The sequence below is a fragment of the Hyaena hyaena genome, unplaced genomic scaffold, assembly GCF_003009895.1.
Source record: "Hyaena hyaena isolate Hyena2069 unplaced genomic scaffold, ASM300989v1 scaffold_446, whole genome shotgun sequence".
Lineage (NCBI taxonomy): Eukaryota > Metazoa > Chordata > Mammalia > Carnivora > Hyaenidae > Hyaena > Hyaena hyaena.
This window is the reverse complement of record NW_024081081.1, coordinates 461,359-477,163: the sequence shown is the minus strand read 5'-3', so window position 1 is coordinate 477,163 and position 15,805 is coordinate 461,359. Positions and strand designations below refer to the sequence as shown.

The 15,805-nt window shown below is 41.5% G+C and overlaps 1 protein-coding gene across 1 annotated transcript in view; it reads right to left on the bottom strand.

Annotated features, from left to right (window-relative positions):
* Window positions 1-5,723: 5,723 nt before the first annotated feature.
* IDO2 (indoleamine 2,3-dioxygenase 2) overlaps window positions 5,724-15,805 on the bottom strand; it is a 72,717-nt gene continuing 62,635 nt past the window's right edge. Inside the window, exons 8-10 of the mRNA XM_039253405.1 lie at window positions 14,804-14,855; window positions 7,944-8,092; window positions 5,724-6,826 (exon numbers count right to left, since the gene is read on the bottom strand). Coding sequence (XP_039109336.1) covers window positions 6,471-6,826; window positions 7,944-8,092; window positions 14,804-14,855 — 557 coding nt within the window. The 3' untranslated portion in view covers window positions 5,724-6,470. The remainder of the gene's footprint in view (window positions 6,827-7,943; window positions 8,093-14,803; window positions 14,856-15,805) is intronic.

Below are 15,805 nucleotides of genomic sequence, written 5' to 3'. Positions count from 1 at the left end.
AGACAGAACATGAGCGGGGGAGGGGCAGAGAGAGAGGGAGATACAGAATCTGAAACAGGCTCCAGGCTCTGAGCTGCCAGCACAGAACCCGATGTGAGGCTTGAACCCATGGACTGCAAGATCATGACCTGAGCCAAAGTCAGACGCTCATCTAACTGAGCCACCCAAGCACCCCATAAATTTCCCCTTTCAGGGGAAATCTGAGAGGACAAAGATCAGTGGAACTCTTCTGTGACTCTATGTCCCAGGTTTTTGAAAGCAAGCTTTCCTTCCACAAATGTTCAGCAGTGTGTCTAATAGTCCTTGGCAATTAATAATAGCAATAACAGTAGTATCAAGTAGTGAAATAATGTTGCTCTACATAGACACTGGTCTACTATTACTACATATATTAACTCCTATAATTATCATACCCTGTAAGTGTTGTTATTACCCTAAAATTGACACACGATGTTACAAATTTATTGAACGGAGGAACTGGAATTTGTACTCAGGCAAGTGACGTAGAAAGGGAAGACGTTATGAGTAGATTTGTGTGGGCTTCTTACTCTGTATTGAGCTCACTAATGTCAAATATTTGTTTACCATTCAGCTGTAGAGGATTACGTGGTATATAGTCTAGATTTGTTGTTTCCATTAGTTTCATATTAGAATTTTAAATTCTCTGTTCAGTGTCTTTATTAGTCATTGGAAATTAATGGACATGAGAGATGATAAACAAGGACACTATAAGTTTGCTTTATTTTCTGCTGCTTTTATATTTTCAAAGCAGGTTTAGCTTGGCAACTATGAACAGATCGGCTAGAGATGTGCCTCTGTCCATCCACAATTCCCCTCTCCAGAGTTTGCATATAATTCCGATGCTTGCCACAATAGGACATTTTTAAACGGACTGACTGATTGCAGGTGCAGATTGCATCACAGAGCTATTATGAGAGGAGGTGTCCCACACAAGTCACACATGGCTAAGTGTCACCGAGCTAGGATGGGTGTGAGGGGGACAATGAGAAGAGAAATTATTTAATGAGTGATGACATTTCTTTTTTCTTATAGATGAAACCCCAACTAACCTCTTTCGAAGCCCAAGGCAGTTGCTGGGCTTTTCCTGTTTCCTGCATTTGTGTGCTCTTTCTTTTCACTGCTTGGTCCTACTACTAATCTTCTCTTCACAATTTGGCAGCATTTAAGCTTCCCTGACAGTAAAGATTCTCAGATAACACTAGTCACCTAGGTAGGATGAAAAATTCCTCTCTAACTTTTACAAAAACATGCTTTAATGTTTTTTTTCTTTCTAATAAAGAAGAATATAAAAAGGGGAATGCAAATTATCCACAGTTGTAGCACCCAGAATGTCCCTTTTAAAATGTACAAAGGAATAGAGTATGGTTTGCTTTTGAACACCGGTATCTATCTGGAATGATTTAGCGTGCTTCTGTCTGGTGGCATGGTTGTAGGTGATAACCTCTCCGGATTCCTCCCAGTCCTACTGTGGAGAAAGAGATATTTTGAAAAGGGAAAAACCTTCCGCCTTTGAGATCAGCTGGGAATCTGTACTTTGCTCGAAGCTTTGGGGCTGAGCATTGCAGGTCGCGATTGCCCTCTGGTGGTCGTAGACAAGACTTACAAGCAAAGTTTAAACGGCAAGCTTGAGACTAGCACCGGCAAATCACCCCTAATTTGTTTGCCTGGGCCTGGGGTAAAAGCACAAATGGACATCCACATACCGTTTCTTTTATACATGTACATAAGTTAGATTATAAATCAGACTAGCAAATAAATAAAAGGTGTTCTATTATACCACCTAGAAAAAGATACTTTCAAGTTAATTCACTCCTTAGAATTCCTTTTTAAAATATCTTTTTAATGTTTCATTTATATCTGAGAGAGAAGGAGAGACAGCATGAGCAGGGGACAGTCAGAAAGAGAGGGAGACACAGAATCCGAAACAGGCTCCAGGCGCTGAGCTGTCAGAACAGAGCCCAATGCGGGGCTCGAACCCACGAACCGTGAGATCATGACCTGAGCCAAAGTCAGACGCTTAACCGACTGAGCCACCCAGGCACCCCTCACTTCTTAGAATTCCATACCAAACAGGGAGACATGGGGATAGTCCATCTCAGGTCTACCCTCACTCTTTCCAGCCCTGCTCCGCTGCAACTTCCATCATGCCTGTAGACACCCCAGCCTCCTGAGTGAGCTCCACCCACATGCCCGCAAAGAGCCCTGTCGTCCCTGGGGGCGTAGGGACATGAATATCAATGGCAGTCAGGAGCGAACCCTGGAGAGGGGACTGTGCAGATTCCAGCACTTTTGAGGCCATGTGTGCAAGGTATTTGGGTACCGCAGGCACCCTGAGCATGATCTGGGAAATGGCGGGAATGGAGTTGGGATGGACCCTTAGTGGGCAGGTCTGGTGACCAACCTGCGTTGCCCGAATCTGACTTGGTTTTAGCACTGGAAGCCCCTTGTCCTGCGAACCTCTTCCTTGGGATGTTAAAAGCTCCGCCTCTCAACCTTGTGTCAAAAAATTGAAGAAAGTGTGAAAACTCCAAAGGACGGTAACACTGTTTTACTATCAGATGAGTGTGGCGCAGATCATCCCTCCCCCCTGGTCTTTGTCAGTGGGTTTTCCCTTGATCGCTGATGTTGGCAACTGTAGCCCGTGGCTCACAGTGACGGATGGCCCGTTGCCGCTTGCTCTGAGTGACGTGACCTAAGCGACGTCTGACGCGGGTCCTAATCTTGAGCAGGATCAGCTGTCAGGGTTTGTGCCCATGGATGACCTGTTTTGTGCTGAGATAGTGAAAGTGTGATTTTTCACATCGTGAGGATTGTGATCATGTTTCCTGAACTATTCTGAGAGGCGTAGATCATAGAAATGAAAACAATTACATATTATTTGTTTAAATAGTCTTACTAATTACTACTTGCTGCCACTGTGAACTAGCCAATTGTTTTGTTTAAATAATAACATTTATGCAAAGGAGTAAGTAATGCTGAATATGGCAATATAATTTCAAATGGATGTTTATTTTTCATATTTTAGTGACAAATGAATAACACTTGCATGTATATAGTTACTTTGTATTTTTATTGCTGTTATTATTATTGTCATTATTGTTATTTTGTCTACTATGGGTACCTCTGAGTATGGGTACCTCTACCTGAACCTCTGGTGGGGTTTTCTTTTCAAGTTGATCCTCCTAAAGCAAGTTCTACTGACCCCAGGACTCCTTGCCTCGTGAAGAAGGAAATGGCCTATGAGGGGACAGAGTCTGGTGTAAGGCCTCACTACGAATGGCTCCCAGTGTACAGTGCAGGTCAAATTCTGATTGATACCTTTAAAAATAAAACTATTTGTGGATAATTAAAGGCAAATCCCATAATTGAGTTTGGTTTAAAATCTATGCAGCTGCCGTAGAACCATGTGGGCCAATAGATTTGTGAGTTTACAAAGGAAATTACTTTGCAAAACAAAATCATTTATTTTTGATGATGCTTACATTCAAAAACTCAGTGTTTTAATGTTGCTGAGAAGCAGATGCTAAACTGCAAAAATTAACTAGCAATTGCGTTTCAGAAAGCAATGATATCCGACTTCTTTATTAAGTTTACTGTTAAATGAACAGAGAAAGAGAAGAGAGTTTCTTCCATTAGCAAAGCAAATAGGACATCTGCGCATAAGAAAATGCAAGACAGAATTTGGCGGGTGAAATTCACTGTTGCGGAAGGAATAATCGGCTTACAGGTACCACAAGTTTTATATCCCAGATCATAAACTGGATAGGATCTCACAGGTTTCAAGCATTTCTTTATGGCTGGTGTTTAGTTTTATTTTTATTTCAACCCTATCTAGATTGTATTCAGACAACAAAAAACAAATTTCAGACTAACAACAAGGGAAGAAAAACCTCAGTCTCTGAGATTCTCTTTGCTTGACACTCTGCAGATTGAGACTTTGGGGGGTCTTGGGGGGTCTCATTCACCTGCATGCAGCCTAAGCCTAAGAATGAGGAAAGTATGGGGCCTGTGTGCCCCACAGCATGAATACTGAATGTTACTCATGCCATCTAACCAGGGTTCCTTTATTATTTTTGTTGGCTTGCTTTTAAAATCATCCCTGAGTCTTTTCTAAAGTCTCCTAAAATTTACTAAGCTAAATCTAACTGTACCTGACTTGGGCACTGGATGAAAAAGAATCAGCGTCCCCTTGTCCCCAGCAAGCCTCTGTGGAGGGGGATGGGGTATAGGTGCCAGTGACTCTCATGTACAAGATTTAAAACTTAAAGGCTTTGCCTCCTTCCCAGGTGAAGATTAGCCCTATAAGATCAACCTCAAAACAGTGGGTTGTTATTTTTATTAAAAGAGACAATGGTTTCATTCTACATGGATTGCCGGGCGTAAAGAGCCTTTAGTTGTCAACATAGTCAGATTTTTCTGACTTCTCTCCAGGGGTTTCCATCCAGGGTATTGCCTGCATCCCTTGCCAGCATCTCCTGGGGAGAAACTATACTCTGCATCATTTTTGCACTTCCTGTCCATCATTTCAAAAGAGAGTCCTTCCCTAATAGAGATGTGGGGAGGGTGTGTGTCAGACCCTAACTTTATCCTAATTCAGGTTCTTGTAAAGGAGGCTTGTGATGGCTAATTTTACGTCACCTTGGCTGGGCCGTGATACCCAGATATTTGGTCAAACCTTATTTTGTATGTTTTTGTGAAGGCGTTTTGTTTGGATGAGGCAAACATTGAAATTAATGGTCTTTGGGTAAAGCAGATTGCTTTCCATATGTGAATGGGTCTCACCCAATCAGTTGAGGGCCTGAGTAGAACAAAGACTGACCTTCACTGAGCAGGAAGGAATTCTGCCAGCAGTCAGCCTTTAGATGGTGCTTCCCTGGGTCTCCAGCCTGCTGGTCTACCCTGCAGATTTTGGAATTTCCAGCCTCTGTAATCATCACATAAGTCAATTTCTTAAAATCTCTCTTCCCCTCTCTCTCACTGTATATACAGTAAAAATGGGGTTTAAGGGCCTGGGTGATGTTGGAACCGGTCAGGGTCAGATGTTTTCCCAAGTGATATGATGGGACTTTGAGGGCTTAGTAATCTGAAAGGCTTCTTTGACAGGATTAGACCAACTGCAGGCTCCATTTGACCAGTACTCATGTGGGGAGTTAGCAGATGCTAATTTGGGCAGAGCCTGCTCCTGATTATCAGATCCCTCTCCTTGAAGCCATGATACTAGGTTGGCCGTCTGGAATAGAGCTACTGTCCCACATATATGTGTGTGTGCACAGTGTAGGGGCAAGCCTAAATTAATGGAGTTTACCCTAAATCAGCAAGATTAACATTTTCTAGCTTTCTACTGTCAGTTGAAATGAGATCTTCAGATAGGAAATAAATCCATTGGGGCACCTGGGTGGCTCAGCCAGCTAAGGTTCTGACTTTGGCTCAGGTCATGATCTCGGTCCATGAGTTCGAGCCCCACATCGGGCTCTGTGCTGGCAGCTCAGAGCCTGGAGCCTGCCTCAGATTCTGTGTCTCCCTCTCTCTTTCTGCCCTTTTCCCACTCAATGCTGTCTCTCTCTGTCTCAAAATTAAATGAAAACACTAACAAAAAAGAAAGAAAAGAAACAAAATCCATTAAAAGTTACATTTTTTTATAAACTAAACATGTGGATTTACTATTTATTCCCATTTTGATTATTTACTTCCAATGGGTCAATTAATTCATTTTACAAATAGAAACTTTCAGTGTAAGGAGACAGAATCATTCTTCCAAAAATAAAGAAGGAAACCAAAACAGAATTTGCAAATTGATGAACCATGCCGAAGAGCCTCATCCATTCCCACATCATTAACTATTCATTGTTACACTGGTGACTTCCAAGTCTTATGTGAGCCTCCTTTTTCCTCCTCATCGTCACTGGAGCATTTCCAACCTCCTGCCACAAACTCAGCACATTTAGGGAGAAGAAAGATGGACTGGGGCCAGAAAAAAATCTCTGCTCTAATCCCTAAACCGGTGCTCAGTAGGAACCTAACAAGTTGTTAACTGAATGAATGAATGCATGAATATTTAATTTGCTTTTTAAAGAAATCAACAAGGGGATCTGTCCACAGGCAATTTTATTTGGTTTTTGAAATTTAGATTGATTTTCTACGACTTTGAAAATTGAATAGGGGTACACTGGCTCCTCGGTGGGGTTCTGAAAAGAGGAAGTATCCAAAGGTTTTTGCTATTAACCAGTAATTGGAAAGGGAAAGGAAACTTTCTGGCTGGCGATGGAGCCAGCTCTCAATAAAGGAGAAGATGGTGTTCTGCAGAACATAGGAGCATAAATAGGGCTGAGGTCCCTGTCACATGATTCCAGACATTCTCATTCTCCATGCCCACGTGCCTTCCAATGGGAGAGAGGGTAAGGGGAAATCCGAGTTTCTGTTGCCTTGTTGGGAAGAGGGCAGTCTCTTAATCACTTTGGTGGAGGAAGAATTGCCTCTAACGTTTTATCCCTGACACTCTTCAGAAAGCTCAGAACTACAGTACCGCCTGTGCCCCTCTCTTCTAAAGCCAGAGATGGCCCAGGGAGATAGTTCAGCCTCCTGCCCTTTGCTTTGGCGGCCGCTGTGATGAGGTATTTGGTCACCACAGTGATGTGATAGCTGCGTAGCTCCGCCAGGGCCTCCACACACTGGTTATAGGCTGTCAGAAGTTGGCCGTTACCAGAGGACAGGATGTGGTCTCTCAGTGAGACAGTTGAATGGATTTCTTCTACAAAGGCTTTATGGGAGGGAGGCATGTACTCCCTCATCCTGTGCAGAAAATCAGCTGAAAGAAACAAACCAGAACAATGTCATAGCTCCACCCAGAAAGATACAAGAGCCTATATTGTTTTCTAGACATCAGGTACTACATTCCTGACTATTGGTGGGAGATGCGGAAGGAAAAAAGAAACAAGCACATCCCAGATAACTGAGTTGGAACCAGATCTATCAGTCAATGTATAAATATTTATCATATACCCAAGGTAGGCAAAATATCTTGATGAGACTATCATCACGAGAGATATCTACAAATGTAAAGCGTAAACCCTTAAACTGATTTGCTAAATACTCTGCTGAATTTTGCTTTGTTTGGAGAGCGCTAAGGAAGGGGAAAGTCATCAAGTTTATGAGGGCAAGAAAATAAAGAATGAGCAACTGTTTTTGTAATAATAGCTTCTTGAAGTCGTTGTTTAAAAATCAAGCCAATAGATATTTATAGGAAATGCAGATAGATTGATCATTTATAGGAAATCCATCACATGTTTAATACCATCATAGTTCTTTTCAAGTGACTTTTGTGGATGAGACTGGACCCTATTTGAGTGGACATCAAATTCTAGTCATTTTTCACCCTAAATCTGACTTGAAAACTCCATACTCTGAAGTGCCTTTTTGGAGCTGTTAAACATTGGCTTCCTGCTGTCAGTTAAGGAAATGAACAATTTCAAGCTTCTAAACTGGGAGGCCTGTCTTCTGGTCTAAATAGACTTGACTTGAAGTTGAGGTATTTTTACAGGGAAGGGCTTTAGTGGAGGAGCTCAGACCCATCATCACCCATATCCAGACTTAGTAACTTAATGCCACAGCTTTCAAACTCCAGATCTTTCCCCCTTTATATACAAAAGACACTACTGCCTAAGGATCCAAACAAAACCATGGGGAACAGCTGGATATATGGCAATGTTTTAAGATTTGGAAATGGAAACCCAATATCCTGCTGAGATCGAATATTAATTGATTCGATGCAATAACATCTAGCAGGCACACAGCCTCCCGGTTGACTTGGAGAAGTACAGATTTCATGACATTTTAATTTACACGCGGTCTCTTCAATTGGTAAAAACATCTCTGTTCTTCCTCCCTGTTGAGGAACAAAAAGAAAAAGAAAATGTCTGACTTACCACTTTCCTTGCTGTGATAAATGCCTAAGAACTCATCAAAGGCATGAAGCACTGTGCTCTGAGCTGCACTCCCCCCAGAGTATTCCAGGGGCTCTGCAAAGACTCCTTCATAGATCAGCCCCACCGGCATTGATGGGTTATCTTTCCATCTAAGCAAAAGTAAAAGTTAAAGAGAAGAAGTGGGTACTAGGAGTTAAGAGCATATTTTCTGATATGGAAACAGTGAGTAAGAAAGGAAACACAATTTCAATGGTAATTTTTGAGCAAAACACTGGATATCTTTGTAGAATGTGTACAGAAGCATACTTCAACTTCATAACAGGCCATAGAATACAGCCCTTTAGTTTCCCAGTTGGAAGATTATTCCAGAAGTGTAAAGGAATCCTTGGCATTGATCCTATGACGTATTTATTAGAAAAATTCAGTCATAAAGATGACAGCACTGCTGATCAGTTTAGGGGTTGTGGAACAATCTTCACTTCTTCTGCTCATCTCGACCTTGATCACCTGATACCTTTAACGCTACAAGTAGAGCTTTGTAAGTAAGCGCACGCACGCACGCACACACACACACACACACACACATACACACACACCTTTGCTTTTCCCTGTAACAGTTATAACAGTTGTCATGTTGAACTACCAGTTTTAAATCATACATGACTTTGTGGGAGCACCTTTGTCAAATACCTTCTTGACAACAGTGTTTTATAATGAGGGCAGCAACAAAGAGAACACAATACCATCTTGTAGTTTATACCACAGGCACAGGTAGATGGACTGGAATTGATGCTCTGGGTCTTGCTCAGATGAAGTGGGTTTTCCCCACTTCCTCTCCTCTCTCATCTCCTTTCTTCTCCCCTTCTGTCTCCTTGATTCCATTTCTTTGTTATTTTGTGTCTTAGTACCCCTAGCTCTACGTCCAACTATTTTACTCATTTCCCTGTCACACTTTTTATAGAGTCTTAAACAATTACAGGGTGTATGTGGGTAGACTCCATAATAAGATTAAAACAATAGCACTAAGAACACATTCTACTTGTACTTCCAATGTGTTAGTCTATAAACTCTTTTCACATTCATTTTCTTTTTCTTCGATGTTTATTTACTTATTTTTGAGAGAGAGAGCACAGGCAGGGGTGGGGACTAGAGAGAGAGGGAGACACAGAATCTGAAGCAGGCTCCAGGCTCTGAGCTGTCATTACAAAGCCTGATGTGGGGCTTGAACTCACAAATTGTGAGTTGGATGTTCCACTGACTGAGCCCCCCAAGCGCCCCTCACCTTCACTTTCTAACTTGACCTCTTTTGAGTAGATCAAGGCAGGTGTTTAAAAATCCATTTTTAAAAATTTTTAAATGTTTTTATTTATTTCTGAGAGAGAGAAAGAGAGAGAGAGAGAGAGAGAGAGAAGGAGACACAGAAACACAGAATCTGAAGCAGGCTCCAGGCTCCAAGCTAGCTGTCAGTACAGAGCCCGACATGGGGCTTGAACCCCAAACTGTGAGATCATGACCTGAGCTGAAGTCAGACACTTAACCAACTGAGCCACCCAGGCACCCCTAAAAACCCATTTTATAGATAAACAGACAAAGCCTCCAAGCAGTTAATTCTCCGGAGCCACACTGTTCAAAAATGGGAAAACCAGAACTTAAATCCCAAACTTGTACTTTTCTATGTTGATTTTCTCAAGCCCCTCCACCCCCATATGGATTTCCACTTTTACTAAAGAATAGAATCTTTTTGTCTCTTATTGCCAAGAATAAGCCACTGTCCCTGCTGTGAACAGTTTAAGTAACAGGCTTACAGTGATGTCTCATGTTCTTCCTATAATTCTAAAAGTCATTTTGCTCAAGAGAAGGGAAATGCATCACACACATACAAAAGCTGTAGCCAGACTGTTCAGCTGGCTCTTCATGACCTTTGTCAAATACTTCCTTGTGGTAGGAAATGCTATAAGGAGCTGGGTTGTTTTCGTCGGAGGCTAGTTTGATCAGCTGTTCTACGGTTTCTACTGGATGAATGTCAAAGTGGCCTTTGCATTTGGGGCGACATCACTCTGGAAACAGATGAGGCACTGAAAGCAGAGCAGGGGGCAGCAAAGGAAGGATTTTGATCATAAGAGGAGAACATGCTGTAGCCATTGGGTGAGAGGGCTCTATTTCAGGCAGATAGAGAATTTAATCTCGACTTTGATATTTATTAACTGTGAGCCTTGGTTAATTAACCTCTCTGAGCCTCCGATTCCTCATCTAAGTGATATTAGGATCTACCTTATGGGGTTATTGTGGGAGCTAATTAAAATAATACCTGCTCAGTGCCTGGAACATATTAAGCATTTGCTAAATGTTAGCCATTTTATATTATTCAGAGTGAGTTGGAATCCTGCTCCCCCATTCATTATTTTGTACATTTGTACACACCTTCCTGAGACTTAGCCCTAATTTGCACCTACTTCCTAAAGCTGCTGCATAATTAAATAAGTTCCAGAGAAGTTTCGTGACTTGTCAGAGTTCAGGACGCAGCTCCAATAAAATTTGTAGACAGCATTTTATAAATATTTGGAAATAGGGAAGAAATACTGAAGATGTGAGCGTGTGGAACAGAGGCAGCGGCCACACTGCTTGAGGGTTGTCTCTGCCATCCTGTGGATGATCTCAGATGGTCAGTTTGGACTCTTTCAACAATCCCTCCTCATCATGACCACTTCTAGGTGCTGGACTTTCTTGGGGCTCAGTCCATGGGATTCTTGCTACTCTCACTCCCCAAGTGCTCTTATTTACTTCACTGAGTTAAAAACCAACTATATTAGGAGTCTTTAACGATGTACACTTCTACCTGGGCCTCTCCCCTATGGTCCAGATTCATATATTAAACTGCCAACTTATAAACTGCCATTCCTTATTCTCCACAGGAATGGACATGTCCCAAACTGAGCTCCTGATATCCCTTCCTTTTTGCCAAATTTGTTCCTCCTACAGCCTACCCCATCAGAGAAAATGGCAGCTCCATTCTTTCAGTGGATCAGGCCAAAACCCTAGAGTCATCTTCGACTGATCCCATTCTCTTCCTTTCACCTGCAATCCAATAGCAGATCCCATCAACTTCACATTCAGTCATTTCCAGAACTGAACATTGCTCACAGCCTCCACAGCCACCACCCTCACCCAAGCCATCACCCTGATTGTGGGAAAAGTTTCTTAGACGCTTTCCTGGCTTCCATTCTTGCCCTCAAATCCACTTAGAAAACGGAGCGATGATTTGAAACTTAAGACAGATCACGTCATTTGTCTCCAGACTTGCCTCTGCTGCACTTGTCTCTCAGAAAGGAGCCAACAAGCCCCGATGTGATCTGGTCTTCTGCTATCACTTGTTTCTTTCTCATTCTCCCCCAGGCACACTCCATTCCAGCGCCACTGGCCTCCATGCAACAATTCTTCCATGACAAGTGTGCTCCAAAGTTAGGATCATTGCAATTTTTATTCTTTTTGCTTGGAACAAGTATCCAGGTGGCCTAGTCCTCATTTCCTTCAGATATGTGCACAAATGAAGTATGGCATTCCCAGATCATAATAAATAAATAAGAAACCTCCACCGCCACCCCTGATACTCCATGATGCCACGTGGCCTACTTTACACTCCCCATATCAATTATTGTTGTAACATATATTATATAATACTTTATTGAATTACATTTGTTTATGCATGATCTGACTCCTATCATTAAAATGTAAGCCCCACAATAATGAAGTTACTGTTCTGTTCTATTGCAACATTCCCTGTACCAGGAACTGTGCCTGGCATACGATAACCACTCACTAAATAGTTGATGAATGAATGAATGAATGAAAAAACTATCATTCTATAATTCTGTATTATATATCTAGATAAACCCCGATGTTTTCCTGGAAAGGACCCACCAGCTTTAAAGAGCCATCAGATGCTCAAATGGCCAGGAGACATCAATCTCTTTTTGGGGTCTCAACATGAAGAGGATGTGTTAAAGCCACGTTGATGGTGGCAGAGAAAACACCCGTATGTAAGGCAAAAATGATGAAATAAAGGGATCTGTTTTCAAAAGCCGTAATCTCCACCTGTGATACAATTAGTCTGAGGGAGGGAAATAGGGTTTTTCTGAGCAGTCCCATGCACTCTCAGGCCTAAACTACTGTTTGCAAAGGAAAGGAATTAGTTTCCTTTCAAATCTCTGTAGGCAAGGTTAATTTTAGTCGTTCTCATAGCATATTTTTAGGAAACCCAAGAAGTGTACACAGATGAAAACAGAAAGAAATGAGATGACATTTTTCCATGGGGTTGATAACTTCCCTGTGAAATTTAATGTGGGTGGGAAATGGAAAGAATATGTTGAATCTACAAATGATGAAAGTCTCCTAAATAAATATGTTTTTAAAAAATTGAAAACAATAAATCAAGTATAGGACCCATCAAGAACTTAGGAGGAGATTTCAATTTTTCAAGACATTGACACTGGGAACTCTCAAAAATCCAGATGATTTTGGCCACCAGCACTTATCAATACATTTCAGATTTGGGGCTGGTCACTTAACTGCACTACATGGGAAATATTTTTGAGGTTCAGATAGAGAGGAGGCATTTATGTAGATCACAGATAAAATGCATCACTGACCCAGAACTTATTTTAATGAAAACAGAATCACTCTCCAGTGACCATTTAATCATGATAGGCAGAAATTGAAAAAGATAGCCACAAGATTTCCATTCTCATTCCTAGAACTGTTCATATTATAAGCTACCAATACCTGTCAATGCCTAGTATACAGCAAGGCAAAAGAGCCTTTGCAGATATAATAAAAGTTACTAATCAGTTGACCTTAACATAGGGAGTTACTCTACATTGTCTACGTGAGCTGAATCTAGTAACATAAGTCTTCAAAGCAAAGGTTTTCTCTGGCTCGTGGCAGAAGGAGAAATCAGAGAGACGTAAGTACTAGAAGGATTGGAAGTGTCATTGTTGGACTGGAGGATACCATGTGATGAGGATTGCAGGAGGCCTCTCTAAGATGAGAGCAGATCCTCTCTGACAGCCAGCAAGGAAACAGAGACCTCAGATCCAAAACCACAAAGACTTGGATTCTCCTAAAAAACCTGAATGAGTTTGGAAGCAAATGATTCCCCAGATTCTCCTGATAACAGCTCAGTTCAGCACATAGCTTGACCTCAGCATTTTGAGACTGTAAGCAGAGAACCATGCTGAGTTTGTCTGGCCTTCTGGTCGACAGAAATGTAAGATAATAAATGTGTGCTGTTTTATTTTTTTTATTTTTTTAAATGTTTTTATTTATTTCTAAGAGAGATAGAGACAGCGTGAGCAGGGGAGGATCAGAGAGAGAGGGAGTCACAGACTGAAACAGGCTCCAGGCTCTGAGCTGGCAGTCAGCACAGAGCCCGACACGGGGCTCGAACCCTCGGACCGCGAGATCATGACCTAAGTGAAAGTTGGACGCTTAACCGACTAAGCCACCCAGGCGCCCCAAATGTGTGTTGTTTTAAACTGCAGTTTTAATTTGCTCAAACAGCAGGTTTTTTGGTTTTGTTTTGTTGTTGTTATATTTGTGATCTGTTACGTGACAATGGAAGACTAATACAAATTTAGAGAACGAAGTGAAACACAAAGAGATTTTCCAGAATTAGGTATTTTCTAAACCCCAATCTATTAAAATGCTTTAAGAATGACCTTTTTTTTCTCTAATTCTACCCAAACATATCTTCATGTTTTGTTTAACATTTGCTAGAATTGTTATTGTACAATCAGATCTTTGTCTTAATCCTGATTACATGGAAAATGTGCAGACAAAAAGAAGGGATTTGAGCATAGATAATCTCTCTGGGGAGGATTTTGGGATTGAGTGGGTATACAGCAAAAGTCTGAATTCTGAGAAACACTCCAATTCCATTCCACACTCTTCCCCATTTTTCTTGTTTTCTCATAAACCAGGAAGCCATTACCCTCAAGTTATTGTCTAGAAACCTTCCTGCTTCCCCTCTCTACTCCTTAGAGTGAGGAATGCCCACCCAGGCTGGCATCCCCTTGGACTTTCTAGACCCACTCAATCCAGAGAAAACACTGGGTTCATGTTGTCACTCTCTTCTTGCACTCATGGTCTTCTTGCACTTCAGATCCTTTCTGTCTGTAGCACTCGGGCACCTCCTGGGTATCCAGATGGAACACTAGGTGAGCTCTCTGTCACATTTTTCACCTCATCCATTCACTACCTCTACTTTTCACTATTGAAGGAATAAACAAAAGTAATTTCTCTCGGTTAATGTGACTAGGAAAGCAATCTGATCAAAACATGTCAAGGTATAATCAATGTATTTAAAGGAAGAAATGTATCTAAAGGTGCAATTTTCTATCTGGAAAAATTACAGTCCCCGTGACAAAAGAAGAGACCCACAAATATGAAAGAATGACTTGGGGTAGCTCTTCCAAGAACCTTAGAAGAAAGATGTTAAGCTACTTTCTGTGCTCCCATCTGCCTTAGTAACAGGAGGAGAGAATGGATGTAAATGACAGAGATCGTGGTTACATACTTGGCTTTTGTTTTTTTTTCTGCCATCAAGATGGGAATTCTAAGTGAATACAAATGAATCTAATATGGTAGCCTAAGGACAATTTCTCTGAACTTAAATATTCAACCTTCAGTATCGTTTGTCACGCAGATAGTACCCGGCCTCTTTTATCCAAAAGAGGATCCAAATGATCACTTTGTTAGCAAGGTTTCTTAGTGTGTTTCTTACGATAGGAAGTTTCTGTCTCCCCTCATAAATTTGGAATAGGCTACAGAGGCCTCGTGCAGGAAAGCAGTTGAACTGTACTTACCCAGAGAGAAAGATCCGGATGACTGCATAAAATATGTCTGGATCAACATAATCTGGAGAAGCAATCAGAATGTGAACTTTACTACAGGCAAAAAAAAAAAAAAAAAGCAATTGGTTACATGTGCATGGGTCATGCTGCTCTCCTGGGGCCGCCCCCTCTATCTGATCCACACGGAAACCTGGAACGAAGGCAGCAGCAAGACGGGGGTGGAATGTTCTCTTCTGTAGCCCCCTCACTGGCACTGGCTGAACTTTTAACCTATTCCATATGCTGCCCTTTTCTATTTGTGGCATTTCCCTTTTCTGGACTTAATAACTACAAAAGGAGAGATCAAGGCCATCTTTGAAAAATTAATATTTTAAACAGACATGATATTTGAGAGAATGTAGGAAGTAGAAAGAAGAAAAGCAGAGAAAAAGAATTATCTCTCTCAAGGCTTTCACAAGAGAGGAAAACTCAAGTCATCAATGCCCAAGCGAAGTTCTGCATAGGCAACAAAGGACGGAGACGTGGAGAGTCTCTTGCCTGGGGACTGTCACAACAGCTCAGATAGAGGCTCACTTGCTCCATGGTTAGCTGCATTCATTAATCTGTGTAGCTATTTTTGGCTCTAAGCCAATGCTTGGGGATAACTGATTCCACTCGTTTATTAACTCATATATAAAGAAGGGTGTCTTCACATTTGTACTACATTTTTTTTCATTAACTTTTGAAGATTGCTCCTTCTTCTTCATATAATGGGGCCCCTCAGTGAGGCAGCGTGTTTCTTTTACCTGATCCTGTCTATGTTTCTTTGTTTCTCTTCGAGAAAAAACAAAACAACACAACAAAAAAATCACATATTTTTGATGAGACCCAAATAATGCCATCTCTGTGCCATCATTTCTCTTTTCTACCATCATAGGTAGTCTCTGTTCTTCGATCTCTGTGTTCTCTAAAGTCCCATGGGCCTAGGTAATTCATATCTTCCTTTAGTCCCAGGATTTCCTAATGCTCCTGAGT